Source organism: Paramisgurnus dabryanus, chromosome 5, assembly GCF_030506205.2.
Source record: "Paramisgurnus dabryanus chromosome 5, PD_genome_1.1, whole genome shotgun sequence".
Classification (NCBI taxonomy): Eukaryota; Metazoa; Chordata; class Actinopteri; order Cypriniformes; family Cobitidae; genus Paramisgurnus; species Paramisgurnus dabryanus.
The window spans coordinates 43,298,306-43,326,166 of record NC_133341.1 but is presented as its reverse complement, the minus strand read 5'-3'; the positions used below and the strand labels follow the sequence as shown (position 1 = coordinate 43,326,166).

General features: G+C 37.5%; 1 protein-coding gene across 2 annotated transcripts in view; it reads right to left on the bottom strand.

Annotated features, from left to right (window-relative positions):
* Positions 1 to 3,197: 3,197 nt before the first annotated feature.
* The window catches only part of zswim7 (zinc finger, SWIM-type containing 7), a 36,611-nt gene continuing 11,947 nt past the window's right edge, over positions 3,198 to 27,861 (bottom strand). Inside the window, exons 5-6 of one of the 2 annotated variants that reach the window (XM_065284269.1) lie at positions 7,840 to 7,944; positions 3,198 to 3,523 (exon numbers count right to left, since the gene is read on the bottom strand). In XM_065284269.1, the coding sequence (XP_065140341.1) occupies positions 3,407 to 3,523; positions 7,840 to 7,944 (222 nt within the window). In that variant the 3' untranslated portion in view covers positions 3,198 to 3,406. Of the gene's footprint in view, positions 3,524 to 5,340; positions 7,708 to 7,839; positions 7,945 to 27,861 lie in introns of those variants that run through there. The other variant, XM_065284270.2, reaches the window with a different exon arrangement.

The following is a 27,861-nucleotide window of genomic DNA, read 5'->3' as shown; positions in this document are numbered from 1 at the left end:
ATGTTTTGTTGATAAGTAAGGGATAATGTAGAGGCAGCCGGTAGTTATCGGGAAATAAGCCCCGACAGTGTGATCAGGACCCGACGCGAAGCGGAGGGTCTTGTATCACACTGAAGGGGCTTATTTCCCGATAACTACCGGCTGACTCTACATTATCCCGCTTATTACACGGCTACTTGTCACATAAGAAAAAAAAAACTGGACATGAATATGAATTTGAACATTTTATTGGCATATTTGTTTTAAATTAACATTTTTATCCTTCCGCGAAACTTTGCACAGATGCATAAAATGATCGTAATACCTTATTAAGATCCTCTGCTTCATACTTGTCTGTCTCCATTTTTTCTCTTTAGCCAGTCTTTGAGAAGTTTTAATGCCCATTCTGTATTTTTTTGTGTGTTGGCTTCGTAGCTGTCATGCTCTATTTTGTCAAGTTCAGTCTCAGTAAGCTCTCTGTGTCTTGTCGTGGTTGTCCAGTGTTTGTCACAAGATGGCGCCAAACAAACAGTAATCTTTATTGATCTTTATTGGCGCGGAGCGATCTTACTCGTAAAAGTAGTACCGGCTATGCGTTATTATTTTGGAGCGGTTATTATTCGAAAAGAACGAACCTGCAAATGTCTCAACTGACCAATCAGAATCAAGCATTCCAGAGAGCCGTGTAATAAGTTTTGTGAATATAAATTAATAAAAACAATAAACTCAACATCATTAATATATAATGCTCGTTCATTAATATATAATGCTCGTTTAGGCACTATTTCTGTGTTGCTAGCGGAGGACGTGCACGGACCTCGCACACTTTTAAAAATTAATGCAATAAGCATTTCTGGTAGGCTAAAGCAATACTCTTACTATGTTTGATTGAAGTATGCATTTGCTGAAATTTATTTTTGCTTCAAGTTCGCTACTGTTTAGTACTGTTCACTTGAATGCTTTCTTTTTAAATCATAAAGACCTTTCTGTTTAGTTATAAAATCAAAATTAACCTATAAATCATATTAATATGTTGTAGGGAGGAGCTAGAACAGTATAAGACTTTCCCAAACACATTTTTATAGGTTCAAAAATAGTGTCTGTTATAGTTGCCAGCAAAGGACCCAGGTATGATTTTTGTCAATATCGCACACCCCTAGGCTGCATAAACGCGCAAAGGTAAGCTATTATTAGAGTAATAAGTTATTTTACACTTTTATGCGCATGCCCAGTTACATTCTTTTTAAAATGCCAGTATAAACGAGGATCGTTTTCATTTTAAAATGCTGTTTTAAAACGCAAATGCTCTAATATAAACAGGCCCTTAGTTTTGGTAAAACATTCTCTGCAAGCATGTAAAAAAATAGGTCATTGAAATGTGGCTACCCTTGTGATGTCAGAAAGGGATAATATTGCCCCTTAATCTGCACTATCCAACCACAACACTGCCATTTACTGTAGTGCAGAGATCAACTCATTTGCATTTAAAACGACACACCCAAAAGCGGCACATTTTTGCTCACACCCAGTGGCACTGTTTCACGAAAACCAAGGGTATGGCAAAATTTCATCGTACAAAGCCATTCTCAAATAACGAATCTATGAAACCAAATTATGTGCATTACAATAGGGCTGTGTATCGCCAACAATTTCCCGATACGATAAGCATCACGATACAAGACTATTTTGAATTACATTTTTGTTTAGTATTTAGTAAGTAACATTATTATTATTATTATTATTATCTGTTTATTGTACATTGAATAAGCAGTGTTGTAACAGTTGTGTTTTTGCCATTCATTTATTAACTTTTTGAGTAACTAATAGAAATACTTAAAATCTCAGAGTTAGTACTTTACTTATGTTTTTTAAAGGAGTTTTACAGAGAGAGATAGTGCCTTAGCCTGGGCATTATATTTGTCTCTCATTTAATTTTTCTATATCCATGTACAGTAAGCATTTATGGCGATGTATCTTCGTATGGATATTTTGAACACAGCACTAATGTACCCTTACAGACAGCAATACTGAAAAACAAAAATAGAAACTGAAAATGGTCGTTTAATTATGCTTTTCAAATGTTGTAACTCCAGCAACAGATAAACTAAAACAAGATAATATCAAAACAAAACATACTGTGACTTCCCTTCACAAATCTTGTTAACAACTGCCAATAAACACTTAACAAACACACAATAAAGACTTCTAAATGATGTGATCGAGCAAACGAGTAAACCAACTAAGACTAAAACACTAAATAAAACTCTTAGTAAAACAGGTCTAAACAAGTCCTTTTGTCGTCGTGCAGATTTTATTGCACATGTAGCCATTTTCAAAAATTCCCACAATTACAATTCCCAGTGGAAGAGAACATGTTTATTTATCCACAGAGAACAAATCATATTACTTCTGGAATAATGTATGCAATATGCGTAGCGCGAGTGTGGGGGAGAACCGTGAGTCTGTTTGAATATTTAAATAAAATAGGATTGTACTTGTGAAAATAAAGATTATAACAGCAGTGGTCATCATGAGACTTCCGGCAGGGATTTCAAGCTGCGCTGCAAGAATGACAGGCTGATGACATCAAAGTACCGTGAGGGTGAGTCGAGAAATCTCCGGAAGTGTTTGCTTTCGAACTGCTCTCGCGGCACTTTGATGGCATCCGCCTGTCGGTTCCTGTGTTATACTGTAGCATGAAGTCGAACACGCGTGTAAATGATCCCTATTAGTGATGTACCAATGTTCAGATACGTTCTACTAAAAATATTTAAAATTATCTTTAATGAGCATAATTATAGCTAGTTGATTTTGGGTGTTTTGTCTGAATGCTAGGGTATGGCAACTGCGTCACACCTACAAAGTGGCCATTTTAACATACAATAATAAATTATCTGTGGAGTATTTTGAGCATAAACTTTACATGCGTTCTCTGGGGACACCAAAGATTTATTCAACATCTTAAAAAAGTCTTGTGAAATGTCCTGTGTAGAGAATGTAAAAATGGTACTTTAAAAACTTAATTTACATTTACTTATAGGGTTTCAATATAAATACCCATGTAAAAATATGTATGACTGATAAATGCTCTACAAATGTTTAATGCAACATACAAAACTTGGCTGAGAAAAGCAGAAACTCCCAAAATAACTCCAGTCATGCTCAATGAACAGATGTAAATTCTCTGGCAGCAGATAAACATACAAAAATATCTGGTCTATCAAGTTATAGTTTAGTTTATTTATTTAGCAAAAAGGAATAAACATTTTACAATACAGCATCATAAATATATAACACTTATATTCAATTTAAGTGCAATCTATTCAATATTTTATACCAAAGGCAAGTCGACTCGAAAGTAAATAAAAATAGTGTTTTTTCCAAGCGTATATACTCCGGAGTTCCAGTCTATTCCACGATCAGCTGTTTATGTGCTGGCCTCAGTTTGCCCTGAGAGAATGTGGGTCATCTGCTGATCCGAGACCTGCTCTTGCTGGCACAAACCCATGACCTGGCTCAGGCAAGCGGCCAGGAGGTGTTTACACTGAAGAATACGGAGCAAGACACGTAAACATACTTCAATAAAAGTTTTAATTGAGATGGAGATGAAATGGAATACTTTATTAAAATGCGCAGGGAAACGAAAAACAGGCTGAAGTTCATGGCACTAGTATTTATCATGTGCAAAGGTGATGAATGCACAAAGCATCCATTTTCAGTTTAAGGTGAATGTTTCTACTGTAGTTACAATGGCTAAACATTAATCACATAATGGAAAACTAAATAGGTTTACAATCATGACGAATATTAGCAGAGGTGGGACCGCATCATAGTTTTGCAAAAAGTTGGTTTTTAGTCTTCAAATGTCAAGTTGCAAATATTCAACCTTAAGCCTTGAGTCTTAAGTCATTCTTTGCCTTAAATTTAAAGTAATTAGTGCTTTTAAAAAATGTTTACAACTTTCCAATTCAAATTTATATTTGTTCTTTGAAGGTATATATATATATATAAAGTCTTTGAAGTCTTTCCTAGTTTGATGGTTCAGATGCACGACTAGTCGTGAGTCATCGTTGTCAAAAACTTCTTTGATTGCATTAAGTCATTACATTTTGGAGTCCTAAATCCTTGTGAGCCAAAATAAGGGGGCAAGATGAAATTTCCAGATTTTGAGACTACAAAACCAGAGCTATACTCCATCTGTCCAGACATTCGTAATCCACCACCAACCCAATAACAGCTACGTGTGTTCTGTGCCAAGTTCAACTACATCGAATTCGGCCGATAACATTTTGGGGTTTTGTTTTTCCGTTTAAAAACACGGTTTGTTTTTATCTGCCACTGAGAAGACAGGCTGCACATTCTCAAGATGTCTTCCAGCACATCAACTAAATGCTAATGACATTACTCGAAGGAGCATAAACAAACAAGGAAAACCTTTCTTTTCAGATCGCATGGGTATATAATGTTATTTATTTTCTGTTTCTGTTCAGTGACAAGAACGTGAGCTGCGCAATTCGGGTTGGTCCCCGGATTGACTTTCTCAGACCGGAGGACTAAATTTAATCTCATCTTGTCCCAAGGGCTCAAAATCAAGCTGATGTGCATGCAACCACGCAGCAAAATACGCTGAAGCGCCTCTTGAACCGGGAACACATCATCAAAGGGCAGACGGTCAATGGAGACCAGAAAACAAACAAAAACAGTCAGTACATAAGTGATGCAGCATGAAGCTGAACAACAGAAAGAGAGAGAGAGACAAAACAAATGCATTTGGTGTTCTAAGTCATTATTTCTGCTCTTTTTTTAAATGGTTATATTTTTAAATATTTTAATTGGTATGCAATGTTTGATTGATCACAAGATGTTAAAGCTAAAAATCTTTATTTTTCTGTTGTCTGTATTATTAGTGTCAATTCTGTTACTGTCAAACTCAGTTTGCAGTTGCTGTGAAATTCACTACGTAATGCTTTTTGACTACGTAATGCTTTCTGACTACGCCAAAAGGTAAGATATTAAATTACACAAACTACTAGATTAACTGTTTAGAGTTACGCGAAACACAGTGTGTTGAAGTCATCTGCAACAACAGCATATTTACATATTCAGTGACATGTTAACTTTTGCAAAAGTTTTTATTACAAGAAAAACACAATACTAGTTAATGCCATAAAAAGCAAGTAATTTGCACGAGTGCTGCGCGAGTGAGCGAATTAGCATAAAGTTATCATTATCATCCGGTGATGTGGACGCTAATATATTTATCAGTATAGTTAACATTAAAGTAGTGATGCACCAATGTATCGGCCGTCGATATTTATCGGCCGATTTTTAATGAATTTGAAACCATCGGCATATCGGCAATAGCCTGAGAAAGGCCGATACCGATTGTTTATTAATTAACTGCATAAAGAAATCCATTATATGTAAAAAAAGAGTTAATGTTGTTAATAAAATAAATGCTGAATAGCAAAAACGACCTTTGAAGGTTGTCATGTCTTATTATATTTGTTTTAGCTTAATTTGTGCCTCTCTTATTATGTTGGTCAGTTGAATGTTAGTTAGATCCAATCCATGTTCAGTAAAAATGATTTGATGCAGAAATAAACTAGCAAATAGACCAACTGTATAATATTGTATACAAGTGTTTAATATCGGTATCGGCCAGAAGTTGTCTGTTTAAATCGGTATCGGCCCAAAAAAATCCTATCGGTGCATCCCTACATTAAAGTTATAATGTGAACGACCCTTAACAGTGTTGACAGCTTGTGTCATGTAGCTTTCATTGAAGTATCTAGAGGTGAAAATATTAAATAAAAAAAATGTAAGGTAGTGAATGCAATAAGCAAGACAAGAGCAATTTTCAGACATCAAAAGAATCAACAGTTATAACAGTTTGAACATTGAATTTTTAAATTGCTGTGTCGCTTTAGAGTTAGTGCTAGAGACCCCGTTTTTGGTCACATGACTTTTTAAAACCACCACTACAAATGTGCCAAATTTGATCATTTTCCTACTACCGGTTCATAGGGCTGCCATAGATGCCTATAGCGAAAAAGAAGAAGAAGAAGAAGAAGAAGAAGAAGAAGAAGAAGAAGAAGAAGAAGAAGAGGAAGAAGAAGAGGAAGAGGAGGAGGAGGAGAAAAAGAAGACTAACCACAACACCTGCGGTAATAAAAAAAGTTTGGTCATTTCTTTAATTATTTAATAAATAAAATAATGCAATTAAGTATGTATTTTATATACAAATAAAAAAAATGAAAATGTTTTATGCCAGAAATGCTAAAAAAACTGATTTTGATCCAAACTTCAAGTTAAAATCACAAAAAGTGAGGTTTGTGTCAAACTTTTAGTGTTTATGGTTTGCTGCATACAAATTAATAAATTACTGTCGCTATTACTGTTACTAATGCTAAAAGGTTTTGTAATATGAAAACCAGTGTTGGGGAGTAGTTAACTACAAGTAGCGACGCTACTAACCTAACTACACTTTTCTGTAGCTTTACGGTAGTTCAGTTACTTTTAAAACAGTGTAGTTTTAACAGTAGTTAAATACTTTTTCCAGCATGTAGCGCGAATACGCTACAATGCGTTGTGCCTCCTCCGCAATGCCTTTCCAGAACGCCTACTCGCAGGAGGACTTGTGGAAATTGTCTGATGATTTCGTACATAATGTGCGGGAGTACGTCGACACAAAATCGTATTATAATGTACGAAATGGAGCGGCATGACGGCAGAATCTGAAAGTGTGGAGATGAATTGCCAATGGACATATTTGTCCAATTTCATGTCTTTTAAAAAAACAAACAGCAAACTATTTGTCTGACTGCACTGAAAACTTTAAGCACATACAAGTAAGAGCAATTTTAAATGAATCCTCCTGATTTATTGCTTCTTTATCAAATGTCTATTTCAAATACAGTGATGAATCCATGTTTCCCATTCTTCCATATTGAAATTTTATGTTATTGTAAAAAATTTAGCAGGTTTAAGGTAGCTAGCTTCTTTTTATAGTAACTTGTAGTATAGCTAACTACTTTTTCAGATGCGTAGCTTGGCTGTAGTTTAACTACTTTTACTTAGAAGTAGTTTGTAGCTTAGTTAACTACAGTTTCAAAGTGGCTTCCCCAACACTGATGAAAACTACATTTTTAGAGCTTTTAAGTGATATAGTTTCTACTATCAGAAGGCCTTGAAATATTAAAACTACATTCTTAGAGCTTTCCAAAAATATATCATTTGTCAAGATTTTTTTTAAGGTTTGGAATAGGGTATTAGTGTTATACATATGTAACAATAACTTGGGCCCACCTGTGGGCCTGTGACATTCCAGAAAAAGACTCTCACTATGTCATTCATTCTTAAACTTACTGTTTAAATATGTAATCTAGAGTCTTAGACCTTTCCAATAATATGTCATTTGTCATGATTAGACAAGAATTTGCCAGCAAAATATTGAAGTAAACTCCGGTGTCCCGTACACGGGACGACATCAGTTAAGGGTTAAAGTATGGATCACTTGATTATTTTATGATTCATTGGATAATGAAGCCTAATTTAATTTACAGCATTTATTAGCAAATCCTGTTCTCTAATGCTCACCTATAAATAATGCACAACGATATTTAACATTATAATGCATTCAGCAAATGGTACAAAATGACAGCACAGACCCACAAATCAACATCTCTGTCATCTTATTTCATTATCAACTTTTATGGATTTGTTCGTCTGAAATGCAGAAAGAAAAAGAAATGCAAAACAAAAGTCAAACTTTGTTGTGATGAGGGCATGTGTGTGATCTTTAACCTGTCGGTGCAGCTGTGTGAATGTGTGATGAACAGGAAGAGGAAGTGACCTCACCATCAGACTCTCGTTTCTCCTGAGAACAGAGAAGGAAAAGGCGGGGCACGGGCAGTAGTGACAGGACGCGTAGCAAGTGTACAGACGCCCAGATCCTCCTAAAACCTGACGGGTGAAAGGAACACACAGAAGCAGAAGTGAATAGGAGTGCTGTGCTTCAGTCTCAAGAGGACTTCAGCTTACAAGAACACAAACATAACTTCAACAAAGCGAAACGCTTCATACATGTCAAACAGAGCAGAGAAATAAACTTGAGGGAGAAACTCGAGGGACCTTTTAGAGAATAAATGAAAATGAAATCATGTATAAACATAAACAGTACAGACGTCACATCAAAATGAGTACTCCGCTTGTCAAAAGAAATATACAAACACATCTTTTTAGATGGTCGTTTAATTCACGACTTTGAGAACACTGAATGAATGACATAATACGTACGCAAACATACAAGCCAATCAATCTCGTTGAAACTGTAGTAAAAAGTGCTTTTCATTATAAGAACAACCCTAATAAGGGGAGTGACATTCACTGCCATGCATTAGGATCCTGCGCCATTCGTGACAAAAAGCCTCCGCATATTTAAAGTATAAAAAAATTGGAAATCTAATTTTGCACTCTACAGCGTCCCAGAGAGGTTTTACTAATGTGTAGATCTGAAACCGGCAAGGTCATCGAATGTATTTGATTTTATACCAACGCTCTTAAAATTCGTGTAGCAGTTGGCAAGCGCATTTTCCATCCTGAAACATCATATGGGAATAGTGTTTTGCACTTAAAATGGATCTGTAAAATGACTTCATGTTTGCTGGTTATACAGCCATACATGAGACCTAATGATGTTGAGATTGAGTGCATCCTGTGACCTCGTCCAAACCTTTACAGACATTATAATAAAATAGTGTAGCTATTACTACTTTGCACTGCTTTGTGGGTTTTATAACAGTACTGTATGTGTGGGAAGCAGTTCTCTTTTTACAAAGCTTGGCATTTTTCGCCAACACAAGAGACAGTGACCGTTGGCGACAGGAACAGGGTTTCTACAGGTTTCACAGAGTAAAATTTAAGACTTTTTAAGACCATTATGAATGAAATTTAAGACCTATTTCACAACAATAAAATCCAATTTTATAGACCAGTGTGCAAACATCCATGTGATTTTTAAGACCTTTTATCTTTCATGACAAAAAAATATGTATTCTCTCGGAGTGGGAGAAGACACTCCGCAAAACGAAACTAGACATAAGACATGTAGCCTTACATTAGAAAATAGACTTTTATTTAACCAAAATCACAAAATGTTTTAAAGGGGCCATGGCATGGAAATCTGACTTTTTCCATGTTTAAGTGCTATGATTGGGTCCCCAGTGCTTCTATCAACCTAGAAAATGTGAAAAAGATCAACCCAGTAACTTAGTTTTGGTAAACCATTCTCTGCAAGCACATGAAAAAATAGGTCGTTGAAATTTGGCTCTCCTTATGATGTCATAAGGAGCTCTTATTATTATAATAATACCACACCTTAATCTGCACTATCCAAACACAGTACTGCCATTTAGTGCAGATAAAAAGAGAGAAAATAATTCACAGCACAATTGAGTTTCAATTGCAACAAACCATCATCATTGTGATCAGTGTTTGCACGTCATCCATTCATTTGCATTTTAAATGACACACCCAAAACTGAACATTTTTGCACACACCTACAAAGTGTCAATTTTAACATGCTATCTATTTTTTTTTTTATAGCTAAAATGTCACATATGTGCTCTGGAGACACCAAAGATTTATTTGACATCTTAAAAAAGTAATGTGCCATGGCCCCTTTAAACAATCTAGCATTTTCACTAACAATTATTTTAGTAACTGATAATGATGATCAAGTAATCTGATATTTTTTGTTAATAAAAACAGACATAAGTGGGCAATAAAAGACAATAGAAGTCCAAAAAGCTTGGCCATCACGTGATTCATGGAGTCTTCAGTTAGTTCCTGGAATCTCTAAGGCTTCGTTCACACTGCAGGCTGAAACGACCCAATTCCGATTTTTTTGCCCCTATGCGACCTGTATCTGATCTTTTCATGACAGTCTGAACGACACAGATCCGATCTTTTCAAATGTGACCCAGGCCACTTGGGTATGTGGTCCTGAATCCGATACGTATCTGATCTTTTGAAATGCGACCTCCGTCTGAACGGCCAGGCCACATGTATCCGACCCATACGTCATTGATACGCTACAAACCTCATAATTCTGCATAGAAGTAGGCGGGAACGGGAAGATAAACAACAACCATGGTGGACGTTAGGGCTGAACGATACATCGAATTTTCATCGTCATCGCGATATGAACTCACGCGATGAACACATCGCAACAGACAGCCTTGACGCGATGAATGAAGGGAAAACAGTAAGCGCATGTAATAAACGTTTGACCTATCACGTTTAGTCCTGAAGACATCCCTGCGTCCCAAACCGCATACTTCCATACTATATAGTAGGCGAAAAGCACTACTTCTCGTACTCTTTGCATACTATATAGTATGGAAGTAGGCAGTTTGTGACGCACGGATGGTTTGCGCGTTCATGCTATTAGGCCAATCAGGGGAACCCCCAAGTCAGCTACGCTCAGATTGATTTGTGAGGTGTCAGTTGCGACGCTGTGCCTGTTAGCAAAAACGATGCCAGTTGAAAGGAGAGAAGAGTGAGGAAAATGTGTTGTCAGACGAAGACCTTGTGGTGAAAAGGAACAGCACCTCAGCTATATCATGGAATTATTTTGGTTTTAAGAGAGATGACGCCGCAAACACAGGTACTGTGGAAGCGGTGATTCACATGTTGCGTCTATTGCGCGCTCAAGTTCATTATTTCAAATGTATGTGCGCTCTGGAAGCGCCGCGGTCGCGACTCGCACGGCGGTGCGACGCGCTCGTTTTTCCAGGCTTTTCAAAAACATTTTAACTTTTCAGAATGACACAAGTGCAGCGTGCAGATCATGTGACAATAAACTACATGTCTAGCGTTTTCCACACGTTTTTAGTAGAGTTGGGGTACTCGAACTTGGACTTGGTTAAAGTATTAATAGAAAGTAACCATTTACAATACAAATTTTGTATCTTTTTTCAATTTAATTACTTTCTGGACTCGGGCGGACTCGACTTGGACTCGGCCTTTAAGAACTCGGACTTGAGTCCAACACGGACCCTTTTGGACTCGGACTTGGACTCGGACTTGATGTTTAAAGCTCTACTGTGTACTTTATTGAGTTAATTCCCATGTTTTCTTTCAAACGTATGTGCTCATTCATGTGTAATTACTTCCCACCCACTAATCAAAGTATTCTCGTAAGTGTAGAATCTCGTCGAAGCGCTCTCTGGCTGAATCCATGTTGTGCCTCCATCTTGGAAATACATTCGCCGACGAGGGACATTCCTGAAATTCAAGCTCCGCCTTTCGCGCTTTCACTCTACACTCATGCTGGCCGATAGCTGAAGCCTCCGGAGCTTGCATGTGTAGGCGGTAAACGTCATCAAGACAGTCTTATTTCAGAATATTAACAATTATAAAGCTGACAATTATTCTTAGTTAATTGTAAATTGATGTAATATGCGTATGACTTGCGAATGTAATGCTCAGTTGATTTAAATAAACCAGGCTTGATGACGTATCCAGCCTGTGACCTGCGTAGCTGAATCCTTCTGATTTTACAACAACCGCACACCGTGATGAACCTGCGATCTAATGCTTTGATTTGAAAGCCTGTTGAAGACATATTCTCGAGGACATTAAAACAAATCGCCAAGGATGCGAAACGGGGATTTTAAACGACAAAGTGACAGGACAAACATCAAGACCAAAGTCACTATTGGAGTTAGTTTTCCAAGATGGGGCTCAAGGGACACTGAAGTTGCACTTTCTATATTCTCCACAGGTAATTCAGCATATTCGGTTACATCGATACAGTCTATGTTGTAAACTTGAAGTTTTATAGTTCCTTGGCCAACTTTAGCATGATTATGCATAACACTTATTAGTGTAAACATGCATGTGGTTTAATGTGTTCGAACAGCCACACGCCGTCTCTCCACCCATTTATGTAATCTGAGGTACTGAGATAAATGTTTTTCATCTTTTCTGACCTCTAGCACAAACACACGGTGACAGCGCTCTTTTTAGCCTTTCATTGATAAAAGCGTCTGATCTGCGCGTCTTTCGTTTCATTTTACAAGCGTGTGAAAGTTGCGCGATCTTTTTTCACCAATCTGAGAGAAAGCTCTTACATATACACGGACATGTAACGTTTACTTAAAACATAAGCATTGTACTTTGACATAATATTAATTCGCGTCCATTTAAACCCGTCATGGTTGCTTTTTGTATGTGATTTTAAGCGGACATATCATGACAATCAGACTTTTTTCATGTTAAACATAAATCTGTGTGCTTTGATGGATCACAGGCAAAAGACATTGCAAATTGTTCATTTTTTTCTCATTGCTTTTGCTTTGTAGCTACTGGAAGCCATGTTAACCTTGGCATGACACGGCCGGGCCACCGTACGAGTTAAAACGCGTTCCGAATGGGGGGGGGCTAGAAAGTAATATTCAGTTGCTTGTCATATAGACTTTCACCGCTAGATGGGAGTAGATCCTACACAGTGGAGCTTTAAGGACTTGGTCTTGACTCGTACTCGACAAAGGTGGACTCGGACCCATCTCTAGTTTTTAGGCGCAACATGTGAATGGCCCCTAAAACAGGAAAAAATATAAAATATTTATCGCAACTTACATCGTCATCGCAACATTTAACAATGTCACCGCACATCGCAACTTTTCCTCACATCGTGCAGCCCTAGTTTACGTTGCTAACACCGCTCCACAAAATGCCATGGCAAAAAACCTTGCTCTCCTCCTTCTTTTTAATTTTCTTCTTAAAACGAGAAGATTGTAATTGTGCTGGCTCCGTTGGGAAAATATAACTTTAATATTGCAAAAAGAGCTCCGAGTTGACTACACTGTTGTTGACATCCATGTCTAACGTTAGCTACTTCCGCAAACAACGAGTGATGTTGTTGACCGTTGAGTACTCTTCTGCGTATGTCACTTCTGGGTCATTTCACGTCCACACAGATCATCACAAAAGGTCGCATTTAATTGAAAATGTGAACGGCCTTGCAAAAAAACAAATTTAAAAAAATTTGTTAAAATAGATGTTAAAGCAATGCAGTTAAGAAGTTTTATCTGAAATGCTTGTCCAATGAAAATAAAGTTATGATTTAGAATTAGCATAATTGCTAAGTTTTATAGTTAAAATCTTTAAAGACATGTTAATTGTATATTGTGTTTTCTTAATAAAGGAAATTAAGAATGATGTAAATTGTGCGTGTGGTTCTGGCCCCCTTGGTATAAAGGAGAAAAATGCTGGCCCTCGGCATTATCAAAGTTGCCCATCCCTGATCTAAGGCAAAGAAAGATGCATCTTCATTCACTTGCTCGTATTTTGGTTTCGTTTTTAAAGCATGCCGAAATTATAGAAAATAGACTGCAGGACTTGCTTGATGTTAAAATAATTATTAAGAGAGATAAAGTTCAGGACCTGATTGATGTTAAAATATTATTAAGAGAGACAAGACTCAAAAGCGATCTTCCTGACGCTGACATCTGAAGCACATGCACACAAACACGCGCACAATCTACACAAAATTACAGTTTTAAAAATATCTGAATTCACGCAGGTATGACCTATAATCTGTTATATCTGAAGTGAATGTTTGGGTAACTTTTGAGGAAAAGTATCTGTTGTGTATCATTATATGAGACCCTTGCATTAGCCTACAGTATCTTAAAGCGGCCGGTCCATCTCAATGTCAAAATATAACAATAAAAGAAAAACATGTATTTAACATATATTGATATTGTTTTTGCTTTGCGTAAACAGGTGTAGTTCTGTCATGTTTTGTCAGATTCCAACAAATCATGCATTGTTTTAAAGTTTTTTAATAGAGAATGTTAAAATTTAAATAACTAATTTTTGAAAATTGTCTCATCCCAACTCAATTTGCCAGCACAGGTCACAAATGATTTAGCAGCAAACAGAAATGGGGAAAATCATATATAAAACTATGGCTGATGGTTCTGTTAGACATACATTTGCATATAGCATATATATTTGTCCAAATCCATGTAGATTTGAAGCATTAAAAACTTGAAAAGTGTTAAATTTAGGTAAATTTAGAACAGATAAAAATGTAAGATTAATTTGCGATTAATCGCGAGTCTACTCATGAAATCATGCGATTAATCTAGATTAAATATTTCAATTTATTGACAGCCCTACTTAAAATACATCAGTACTCAAAATGCACACAAGTAATGTTTTTAGTATGACATGTTTGTTAAAACGAATTATTTCCTAATTAAACTAAGGCCTAGTTCTTTAAAGAAATGGAAGACTTTTTAAGGCCTTAAATTTAACTTTCTGAATTGTAAGACTTTTTAAAAAGAAACCCTGCAGGCAGTGGGCATGCCCAGCTTCGGGACAAATTTGCAAACATTTTGACTTTATGCAAGTGACGAGCAACTTTTGGTAGCGACAACAAATGTGAGTGAAGCTCACGTCATCCGTCTTTCCTCATTTACTGAGGCAATGGTTACTCATGTGTTTAGTAACAGTAAACAGTTTATACAGCAAACGTTTATTTATACGACCTCCTCTGCACCTGAAATCAAATATTGTGACAGTATGTACTGAATTAGTAACTACTTATCGACTGTTTAGAGAGAAGGTATTATATAGTATGAATGAATTCAGACATACTACATCCGCCATATTGATCCATCACTTGACAAAGGGGCTGTTTACACTTGGTATTAAGATGTGTTTTCATCGATCGGATCACAAGTGGACGAGAGACACATTACGTTTACATCTGCTATTTTAATCCATCTCTTTTGTCCACTTTCGACCGCTTCTGTCCTGAATACTGTGAGGGGACGGTCCGTGAGACGGTGGGCGAGTCTCTCTGCTGTCATTCAAACGTGAGCAGGAGTTATTAGGAGTTTATATGGACGCAAACTAATATTATGTCGGAGTACACTGCTTGTTTAGCAAGTATACATGCTGCACAGTGTTTTGTACGTGTGTATGTAAGAGCTTTCTCTGAATTTTCAGCGCAATTGATGAAATAGGATCGCGCAACTTTCACGCTTTCAAAACGAAACTACGGAGAACACCCGCAGTAGTTTTATCAATGAAAGGCTAAAAATAGCGCTGTTCACCGTATGTTCACACCAGAAGTCAAAAAATACGTAAAACTTGTGTTTAATACCTCAGATTAGATAAATGGGCGGAGAGAAGGCGGTCGCGTGTGGCTGTTCGAACACATTCAACCACATTTGCGTTCCGCAACTCCAAAGCGATCTGATCGAAAGTGGTTTCGACTTCCTCTGGATGTGGTTGAAAGTGGTCGAAAGTGGACGCGTACAAAACGTTTTGAACACCGTTTACACCTGGCATTAACGTCGTCCACTTGTGATCCGATCGACGAAAATGCATGTTAATGCCAAGTGTAAACAGCCTCATACAGTACTGTGCAAAAGTCTTAGGCCACCACCACCACCAGCTTTGTTGTTTTAGCAAAGTTTTAATGTCCATCCATATTTATTTTTCACTCTTTTATTAAGATACAAAGAGGAAAATATTGGAAACGTGTACACAAAATTAAAAACAAAACAATTTTTAGAACTAAATGTCTTCTTCGGGCATCAGTCAGTATTTAATGTGACCTCTATTGGCACTAAACACATTTTGAGCTTTTTAAGGGAGACTGAAGTCCTGAAGTCATTCGATTAGAATTAGAAATTAGGATTTAATTTCATTTAGGTTTAAGAGATCCTGCAGCTGTCTGCTATTGCTCACAGGGGAAAGGGAGTTTAGATAAATACTTTTATACTTTTTTAATACTACATACTAATTTCCTGTATTTTCTGGTATAATCTGATAAAGAGACTGAGAAATAATTATATGAGATCGCTATACTGGATCTTTGGGATGCACTAGGCTACCTGTTTCGGCCGGATACAGTATATGCCCATTGAAAATTAACGCATTTTAGTACAATCCAAATACATTAAATGAGCCAGTAGTGGAAATAATAATCAAGAAATAATATTTTTTTTAATTAACGACCCCAACACTGGCTTTGATTTGATTGATCGATTTGTGTCTTGTGCAGGGGCGATGGATCGCGTAAATGTGTGTGGCTCATCATGACGAAATATGCGTTCTGTGCGTCATGTAGAGGTCTTCTCGGGTCCAAAGAAATGTACCCGACCCGAAATGACCCGAATCACTTCATACCCGAACCCGACGTGCATAAATAAAAAAAAATTAAAGAAAGACCCGACCCGAGACAAACCCGAGAAAATTAGACCCGAGTCCGACCCAAACTAGTGAAAAAAAATTTTTAACCCGACTGGAACAGAATGTAAACGGCACTGACGTGTGTGCATTCTGCAGACCCATGCGCAGCATTCAGACAGAAAGAAACTCCGGTGGCCTTGCAACTAATTTGGCGAGCTACTCCATTCGTTTTACTTAGTTATCTGACGAGGACACCAACGTAACCGCTAAAATGTACATTTATAATTGACTGACATGTTTGTCTCAACGAAAATGAACCTTCCGACAACCACACAATGTCCCAAGCGCTCTTGGCAAACAGATGAGAGGTTTGAAAAGGACATTGACGCACACAGGCGAGAGAGTTTGGGTCTTCTCGGGTCCGTTCAGAAAAAACACATTCATTTTTAAATTACCCGAGACCCGATGCCGCTATTATTGTACCCGACCCGTGTCCGAAGCACATGTGAAACTTTTAGACCCGAACCCGATCGGGTCTCGGGTCGGACCTCGGGTTTTCGGATCTAAGTGGACCCGTGAAGACCTCTAGCGTCATGCATACCTATGTGTATAACACGTCATGTCAAAAAAGTGCATTCTGCAGATGCTTCGAAGGGGTTTATGATCAGACGCTCACATTTGCCAGATACTCACAGAAGTCACTGGCCGCCATTGTTGATCAGTTCATGACCCCTTTAAAAAACATTTCTTTCTTGCCTTTGTATAGTCTGCACAAAGGTAAAAGGTTCTTAAAGCATCTTGACAAAGATCATTTTAGGATCCTTTATTTTTAAGACTGTGTGGCATAAGCGATTTCTTTTCTCTGCTCTTTTTGATTAAGTGTTTCCCATAAATTCATAACTTTCCTTTCATCAGTTTCTCCAGGTGAAGTATCGAACATAACTCACAAGAGTATTATCTCAATGAACAAATCTTGCCGTACCAAAAAACTCATCAGACCACGCAGTCCATTATCAGGCAAGCATTGATGAATTCCTCTTCCCTGTGAAAAGGCCTCGTATTGTCAAGGAGTGACACCTCATTGTGGATGAGTCACAGGACGGATAATTAGAAACACGGAGCCACGAGCGGGTGCGGTAGAGAAAGCGGTGTGAAAGGCCAGAGCTGTCGCAGCAGTCAGGAGCATCAGGCTGAAGAAGTGTTGATCGCGGCACACCGCCTCGATCTCAGTCGCACATTATTTTGGCCTTTATACATTAGGTTTTGCTCTATGGCTTCGAGTACAAGACTCTGAACAGATAAAACATTTAAAATGTCTGCTTGGATTTATTTTAGTTGAGCTTTGCTTGAGCAAAGTCACATTACAGATGCAGCATCTTGAAATCATTGACGCATGAATTGATTTTTGAACAACCTAAAAGAACATCTATATTTGTTTTGGAATACAATTATTACTTTTATCCTTTAGCCAATGGGATCTGCCTATCCCTTTACAATTTCTATGTGAGACAATCACATCTTTAGTTGGTATATTCCTAAAATGCTCCTTAAAGGACTTTCTTAAGATGTAAAATAAATCTTTGGTGTCCCCAGAGTAGGGGTGTGCGGGGTTAGTTGTAACACGGACTGTTTACATTGTTGCACAAGGTTGAGGGTTTGTGTTTTTTTCATGCTGCCAAAAGACGATCTCCCTCACATTAATGGAAATGTATATTGTTTTTCCAGAGAGTTATTGATGAACAAGTGTTTTGGTGGGACGTTTGGTGTGTAAGATACCAAATCATGCTATGTCATATTAATCAGTGTCTTGTTGACTAAAACATAGCATCATTTTGAAATATGTCTGCAGCTCTTAGCAACTTTTTTGGTGGGCTTAAAAATATTTTGACCCAGCGGGATTAATTGTAACGCTGTGTAACAACAAACCCCTCAGCACTTACGATATAAAAACCCCTAACGTTAGTGTAATTCTTGTCGTTGTTTTTAATAGGCTACACATGAATGATTGCTGGCTGCCAACAAAATAAATGTGCCTGTCTTATCAAAAATCATGTGTCAAATTTATTTTGGTTCATATCTTTAATATTGATTCAATAAGGTTACGTCAAAGATTGAAATCATAATGAAATGAATGTCTAAAATCAGACTTTGATGCTCATTATCTCAGAATTTGATTTTGAAACTGTAGTTTGGTTATTACAGACTGGGTCACAAATATAAATAACGTTTTGTCATAATTGTGCTGCTTTTTCTCACATATTTAGACATTTGTATCCATTTATAATATAACTATTGTTAAAAAAGGGCTGGATGAATGAATACAGTGTGGATACCTGTCTATTATATACAGATATATAAAAAATATACACTTCAAGTATATAGACAAAATAGTATTGAAATATTTGCCTGCAAACTTAATTTTTAGCAAGTGTTACAACTAACCCCCTGCCTGTTATAATTAACCCCTCCTATGGGGTAAGTTGTAACGTTTGCACTTCTGTCACGTTTGGTGTAAGAAAGTTAAGTACTAGAAACAAACTTCAAATGTTCATTTGTAGCAGAGATGTGTGTGTTGCTTGTGTAAAAATATAATTAATCAAACTCAAATATTTTTTGAATGATTGAGCCAAAACCAAACAGCATTAGGTTGTGCCTCGCTCTCCCCTACATGTGTAAATTTTTGGCTCAAAATAACATACAGATAATTTATTATAGCATGATAAAATTGTCACTTTATAGGTGTGAGCAAAAATGTGCCGTTTCTGGGTGTATCTTTTAAAATGCAAATAAGCTGATAAAATGCAAACACTGATTGCCATAGTGGTGGTTTGTTGAAATTGAAACTCAATTGTGCTGTCCATTATATTTTCTCTCTCTCTGCACTAAATGGCAGTGCCGTGGTTGGAAAGTGCAGATTAAGGGGCGGTATTATTAAAATAAGATCCCCTTCTGACATCACAATGGGAATCACTGGGAACCCAATTATAGCACTTAAACATGGAAAAAGTCTTATTTTCGTGATATGTCCCCTTTCATTTCAGACCCATTTTCCTTTTTGTGTGCTCCTAAAATCTGGCCATCATTCAGCTGCTGGTGAAGATTCAACTGTTGCCGTATAAATCAATCATCTGTTTCCAACACGACGTAAAAATGATATATCGGAAAACATACTGGAGCCCAATGATTGGCTGGCTTCCACCTCATGGGACCTCTTCAAAAACAGATACTGTGCAGTGGAGACGTTTGGGGTGGTTTGGAAAGGTCAGGACCTAATCCATCAGACTGAACAGATGTCATTGATGTTCCTCTTGGGAGCTACTTATGTTTGGTTAAACTTGACACAGAGCAAAAAGTTGAACTGGTAGGTTTACATCCATATGCCAGACAGGTCACAAAAACAAGAACATTTGGAGGGTTTGATGGTGTTGAGAAAGAGATGTAATGTAAACACCTTGAGGCTGTGGCAACTATTTATAGGAGGGAAAACGCAGCTTGATGGTTTGCTTTTTAATGTTTTTGTTTTTTTCAATAAAATAAAGCAAAAATTATTGATGACTGTTCACTTTTTTAAAATATATGGTGGTAAAGTGATTTTTAGAACATAATAGGTGTCTTCAACTTAGTCCAAGCTCACCATAAAGCACATATTTCATTTCCATGACTTTTTTAGAAATTAGATATATCCATGTTTTTTTTTTGGGTACTTGATAAAAAAGCTAATTTCACAGGGCTCAACATAAAGGACTGCCCAATGGCCCGGGGCCAACATTAGAGGTGCTCGGGTCAGTGATAATACTGTTTACTCACTGTTTACTATCACGCTGGCCCCAAGCAATTGGGTCAGTGCTTCCTACTCAGTCACTAAAACATATTTTCTGCCTGTGGCTGTTTGTCTGTATGTACTCTCATTCAGTAATACCATTGAGACACATTTTAAACGTCGCAAACTTCTCAATGTCTTGAGGATTCATCTACCTTATTGGTTGTTGTGAACACTGTTGCATGTGTTGTTTGTTACATCAACAAACCCTCTTATGCGAGAAAAAGCACACAATGAACATATTAATTTGAAACTATTATGATAATAATAATAACTTTCGCCAACTATCGTCATGAAAGCCCGCAATTGGCCATATGTCTGACTATCGTCGATACACGATACCACTAATGTCATTTTGAAAGGTATGTTTACAAAAAAATGATCTTAAAATGTTGTAATTTAACTAAGGCCTAGTTCTGGCTTTAGCTAAGCCTTGTCTGTGAAACCAGGCCATAAAGCTTTACTAAAGTACTTAAATTACATATCAAAACTAGTGTAATAGGAAATGGCAAATGTAAATTATTGAATTTGAATTTTCATTATTAACTTGCACATATAGGCATGAAAATGTAAAATTAAATGTAGAAATGTATTTTACATACTGCAATTACACTGCATACTTTTTAATAGCATCTATAACTAACTAAAACCAAACTTATTAAAAAAAACAAAACAATCAAATATCCATCACCATGATAAGAAAACACTAGAATAGCAAAAACCATCTCTGGAAAAGAAATTTCAGTAGTCATTTCATTTAAAGTTGTCTCACGCCCCATTTGTTTACACAGAGAGAAAGGGTTTATGACCTATACAAGAAGCTAGCCAACAGGGGCCAATTGCAATGTTTTGGCTTCAATTTCCAGAATGTGTGTGGCACGCCTGGGTGAAACATGTAAAGCAGTGTTATAGTTTCTCAGGACCGGCAATGTCCTATAAACAGCCACCACCTTAAGTTTCTTTAAACTCGATTTAAAGGGACACTCCACTTTTTTTGAAAATATGCTCATTTTCCAGCTCCCCTAGAGTTAAACATTTGATTTTTACTGTTTTGGAATCCATCCGGGTCTGGCACTATCACTTTTAGCATAGCTTAGCACAATCCATTGAATCTGATAAGACCATTAATATCGCGCAAAAAAATAACCAAAGAGATTCGATATTTTTCCTATTTAAAACGTAACTCTTCTGTAGTTACATCGTGTACTAAGACCGACGGAAAATTAAAAGTTGCGATTTTCTAGGATATGGCTAGGAACTATACTCTCATTCTGGCGTAATAATCAAGGACTTTGCTGCCGTAACATGGCTGCAGCAGGAGCAATGATATTATGCAGTGCCCAACAATATTCCCCTGCTATTGAAAGTAACCCAGGGGACTTTTTTCGGGCAGTGCGTAATATCACTACGCCTGCTGCAGTCATGTTACATCAGTAAAGTCCTTGATTATTACGCCAGAATGAGAGTATAGTTCCTAGTCATATCTGCAGTAAATATATGTTTCACTTGTCCATGCACAAAAGTCACTTGTCCGGGTAAAGATTTATAATATAATTTAATTTTTTTGTTTTGCCATTCAGTGGCGGAGCAAGGGATTTTTCATAGGGGTGGCCAGGCAGGGGCCAGCAGTAACTCTGGGGTGGCATATAAAATCTCTATCATCCAACCTTAAAATACTTTTAAGTATTATAGGTGCATTAATCACAATGATGTATAACATACAATTGCTTCAATACTTTAATTTCAATAAAAAAAATTATTGTGATTAACATACAATTTATAGTCATAATTCAACCTCAAGTTTTTTTTTTAACTATTTAATCAAATAAAACTTTTGAAATTTACTTTGAAACCAGAATTTATACCTCCCATTGTTGAAAAAACTATAGAGACCAGAAAATCACGTGAATTTTGTAGGCCATTGAAATGTATTTTTCTAAGATTCATTTGGCTGCTTCTTGCTACTCTTTCTGAAGAAGGATGCTATATCTGCTGCCTTTCTCTTTATTTTTCCCACATTTCAATGATTGTCTGACATTAAAACACTAAAGCAAAACATTAAAACATTACCATGTTTTAAAAAACGTATTAGGGTAAATGTATCCAGATTATCTGTCTTAATCCTAGAATTTACGCTGTAATGTTTGTGTGGGATTTTTTAATGTACAGTGACGAACTCTGACATATTCAAATCGGCTGTCGCGCAGCGCGCACACACGTAGGCGCGCTGAAAGAGAGATTCTCATTATAAAACAGATTCTTAAACAAGATTTTTAGCCCATTATGTGTTTTACCGAACTTTAGAAGAGAAAAAATACGGACTGCGGTTGAAGTGTCTGCCATTTATATTCACGCCGGAGCCTGAAGAAACATCACTCTCCACTCCATGCCGCCCCGCCCCTCCGTGTTCGGCGATCAGGTTTCATGCGCGCGCAGCTTGTTTAGTAACAATAACAGTAACGTGTGTGTGTGTGTGTGTGTCGGCGCGCTGCGCTCTCTGTTCAATATTCCGCTCGGTGTTTGCGCTGCGTGTTCTGCTCTGTCGTTAACGGCACATAACGTTAAGTAACATTGATTGAAATTGAACTTGTCCAGTCGGACAACAAATTTTCTCTTACACTTGTCCTTCAAAAAATCCACTTGTCCCGGACAAGCTGACAAGCCTTAATGTCGAGCTCTGTAAGCTATGCTAAAAGTGGTAGCGCCAGACCCGGAGATCAGCTGAATGGATTCCAAAACGCTAAAAATCAAAAGTTTAACTCTAGGGGAGCTGGAAAATGAGAATATTTTCAAGAAAAGTGGAGTTTCCCTTTAAAGGAGTTCACTGATCTACTAACTAAAAAATTACCATGCAAATTCGCTTGGAAAGCATCAATTTGCACACCATAATGTATACCATTTCCTGATTTCCATTAAGTCAGCTGGTAGAGCACTAACAATGCAAATGTGTTGCAAACGCAAAGCTCTTAAACTGTGAAACGGCTGCTAATTGAAAATGTGAGACTGTACTGATCGCCAAACTGCAATCAAGACCACTTCTATCAGCTCTTTAATTGATGAAATACAGTCATCTCCTTATTCCATAAATCACTGCTCAATAAAAACAAAATACTGCTTTCAACTTCATTTGCCACCTGCTTTCTGCGAACATTAATAGAGACGCATCAAACCGCTCAAGGCAATCAGAGCTGACTTCAATACCCATAATAAACAGAATTTACATGAAAAGAGGTAAAAGTGAAAATGTATATGTTGCATCACTGTACCAGAGCAGATAGTCTGAACAGCAGGCAAATAGTGAATAAGAAGCAGATTTGTGCGCTGAATTAACCACAGTCACGGATTTGAACTCAAGTGATGTAACGGATCTGAAATTAGCACTAGACAACCTCCCCCAAACTTCCAAAATGCCTCAGGTACACGGAGATGAGATAGAAGAGATGCGAGCGGGAGATGCTACTGTACGTTTCTGTACGGATATGCATAAAACATGAAAAAAGACAGTTCGAAATGAGAGGTGAAAGTTCCATGTGGGTCTACAATCTCAAATGGTACATCAGAAACAAAGAGGTGGGAGTAGAGATGAGAAACGACATTTCTAAAAATTGCAAGAAGGAAATGAAGGAACGCTGGATGTAACTATAGACAGCATGCAGTGTACAAGTGCCCAATTTAAACATTTAAACATACAATATCTAAACACCAGGTGTAAACAGGGCAAATGGTTTGATTTCAACCCTATAGACACCTAATTGTCTTGACAGTTTGTAATGTAAAATCTCCAGAAAGTATGACTCAATCTCAAGACAGATGACTTTATTGCTAAATGAGATGTGTGTCTTTTCCTGCCTTCTATCTAATCTTACTGTTTCTACACCATTATTTAAATATCTTATTAATTTCGCTTTTTTATTTTTTTATAATGACTTTAACTTTTCATTGACTTTTCATTGTTTATTTTTGCTTGGCCCTATTACTCCATAAGGTCTGCAGCCCTTGGGTGCTTTACATAGCAAAAACTTTATAAAGACACTTCGAGCAAGCACAGTCTTGTTGTCTCTTCCAAAACCAGTGGATTTTCAAGTCTTGCATAATTTTACGAACATTTCTGTCATGTTAACATGTTTAAGATGTCAGGCAAGAACAGGAACCAACAGTTTCCACACCTCCGGTTCTACCATTAAGAAATAACCTTTTAAAAATATCTAAATCCCCAAATACCTGCATTCCTGCTTTTGTTGCCCTTTGGGAAAAAATTCCACCTTATTAAGGCACAATGAAGATCAGGGCTGGCGAGTGAAGCAGCCGGTGTGACCAAGACTGGGTATTATTTCCCAGCAGCCCAAAGGCCAGAAGGGTTATTACTGTCAGTAGAGGGTTATAACAACACCCTGAACCAATCTGCTGTTGCTCGGTGATAGCAGAGGGATTTACGGCATAAGTGAAGCGAGAAGTTTCCTGTTTACTTGTTTGGTAAGGTCAAATTAAGAGAATTTTGTATTTCTAACTATAAAACAGATTCCAGTTTCAGCTCTGACTCAGTTATGTTACAAGTGAAAATTGAAGCTGTTATTCACACCGATATATCTAATTTTACATTCATATCTGAAATATCACAACGCAATCTATGTGGGGGTTTTTTTTGATGTAAGGAGAAGTAAGACAGCCATAGAAAATCGCAATTTCGCAACACAGTCTATGCGTCAAATTTTACATTAATGCTATCCGCAATCTATGTGTCTAATTTTACATGCAGGATTCAAATGCAAAAACTAAAACCAAAAGGTAGGCTAAATACTGAATACTACTTACACTTTACTGTAAGACATTAATAGTCTATATTGTTTGGGAGGAAACCTACATTATTCCTATGGGAAGAGAAGGACGTTGGTAATATTAAGCTTGAGGCAGACGGTGAGACTGTGATTCATATGTTTTCAGACAAAACAGCACGGCCGAATCTTCATGCAGGCGGGTACCAGCAGGTGAACCGCATAATATTTGATGTAACAGGTGGAATAATAATATTAACGGGAATCAATAGGCAAGAGTGGACTGCGGGACTAACACCCAAGACCATTTCGACGTAATTCCGATAAATTGCCCTGTGCTTATTTGTAAGGGTTCCCACACATTAGTTAACCTCAAATTCAAGGACCTTTCAAGGACTTTCCAGGTCCAATACCCTTAAATTCAATGACTATATGTGGGGTCACATTTCAAGTGAGAACAAGGTTACATCGTGTTACCTTTAAAGATACTTTGTTACAGTTCCCTTTCTAGGGAACTCGCGCTGTGTCACTGCAGTGACACTTTGGGGACACCTCCAGGGGTAAGTGCGTCTGAATGTGTATATCAAATTCAACCAATGGTGAGGCTTAACGACAAAGACACGGAGCCAGGAATTATTTCACTATCTGATATATTGCCAAAGACGGCGTTACAGGCACGCAGGAAGTATAGCCAGGGAGACGCAGCGTCTCGTTCCCTTCTCATGTTGCGTTCACACCAGCCGCGGTAGAGGCGGCAAAAATACGCTATTTGCACGTAGTTGGACGTTTGAACATTTGAGTTCACACGCTTCATTCGCACATGAAAGGGGTAATTCGCATCATGGGGGCGGCTTCTGCGACTCTGCTGAGACTCCGCTCGCTTCCTGTAATGACGTCACTACTACAGAAAGGTCCTGATTGGTTAATGTGACGCGGGAATCCGCAGAAGTTCAGATTTTTCAACTCGCGCATTTCCCACGGCAACGCTCAATTTGCGCGGAACGCACCATTCGCGCTGCCCTTACAGCGTGTACCGCGCCACAGGATAATAATCTGCGTGTAATCATGTCTTTGCATTGACTTAACATGTAAATCACCTGCGCTTGCCACCTCTATCGCGGCTGGTGTAAACGCAGCATTAGGAAACAACAGTTACATATGTAACCTGAGACGTTTTCATGTGTCAAACACAACTATGCAAAAAAGCATTTTGGTATAAATCAACATTCGCAAACAGAAGATATAAGCATTTAAAGCGAACAGTTTAGGGAATCAATAAGCAAAAGTTAACTGCGGGTTGAACACCCAAGACCATTTCGATGTGATTCCGATTTTAAATTACCCTGTGCTTATTTGTGTTCACGCTCTGTTTGAAGACCGTTAAAGGTTTATACTCAGGGTCACGGTCTTATGTAAAACAGGCCTGTTATGGAATAAAATTTCTCCTGATGTCGGATAACGGGTCGTGTGTTCTTTTAATCACTGCGGATGCGGGTTATCAAACAGGACTGTGCATGACTGCAACAGGGAACTGTGACGCTAAACATGAGCTCGAACGTGCACACAACATTAAACCTACAATGAAAGACCCGAACGAAGCTTTGCAGTAAAACGTCTTTTTTAGAAAATACATTTAGATTTATGCACTTGGCAGATGCCCTTATCTATGACTTACAATGCATTCAAGCTATACATTTTTATCAGTGCATTTGCTCCCTAGGAATCAAACTCTAAATCTTTTTGCTTCTACCACAACACACTACCAACAAAGCAACAGGAACACTAACCACCTACTTGTGCAAAGTTAGTATAGAAAAATACAAAGGCTGAATGCCTGACCCACAAGATAAAGAGGTTTTTAAAATTCTGTTCACACAGCACAGAGCACATCACCTCAACAACACCTTGTAACCTTTGCAAAATCATTGACTTTTGCTTGAATAAACAAGCAAATTACATCACTGAACCACTTGCCTTGCTTTATACCTGCATATACTGTATATATATATATACAAAATCTGCCACAAATCTATTTGAATCAACAGACTAACGTAATATAAATTCAAATCAATGTAATTCATTCACAATATCAATAACTGTACCGTGTTTGAGGTTTAGTTGATAATGCATACCTTGAATGCAACCTAAGTCACTTTGGATAAAAGCGTCCACCAAATGCATAAATGTAAATGTGAATGAGGTATGACAGCCAGACAAAGTCCTCAGGGCAGGATGTTATTAAGAAAGGCTGATCTGAATGCAGTATGACAATCCAAATGTGATATTAATGAAGCCTCCTATATCCCAAAGAAAGGATGGAGGGGGATGTTGGCTACTGAAACATTTCCTGCCCGATGCAGAATGACCCACTAGAGATCGCCTGCTGCATCGATGCCAACAGACTTCTGCATGCAGTCCTGCAAAGTTTTGTTTGTTGACTTCACAAGACAACCAAGCATCAAATATTAAACCATAAAATCACGTTCACCTTTGCATTTGGTATAAATGAGGTCTAGACCAAAGACAATGCAGTATATTGAAAATAAATTCAATCTGGAGTCTGGGACATGCTTGAAAGCTTTTAAAGACAATTTCGATCTTTATTCAGCACAGCAGTGTCACACAGCTAAATTCATTCATGTAATTTTTACTTCGCACCTACTTGCCAAACTAATCTGCATAGTAATAACTTACACTATAACTCCTACATCAGAAAAACAGCATGCAATGAGGTTAACAGCAAGAGACAATAAAACCACCCAGAAACTGATTATGAAGAAGAAAACATCTGCGAAAACCCATCATTTACCAAACCCTACCCAATATTTTCTCAAGACCAAAGTGATTGACGTATTAATGGCACTGTCTGACCTCTTATTTCTTGTTTTTATGGAGTAATCACACTTCCACACCACAGACTGTTTCAGCAACAATCTATAAAAGTCTTCCTCAAATATTTTTCAACAAAGTCGCTGACTAAAGTCTTACCACAGTCAAAGAGGAAGGCAATTCGAAATTTACTCACAACAGAAGAAAAATTCACCTGTTAAGCAATAAGTTACAGAAGGCCAT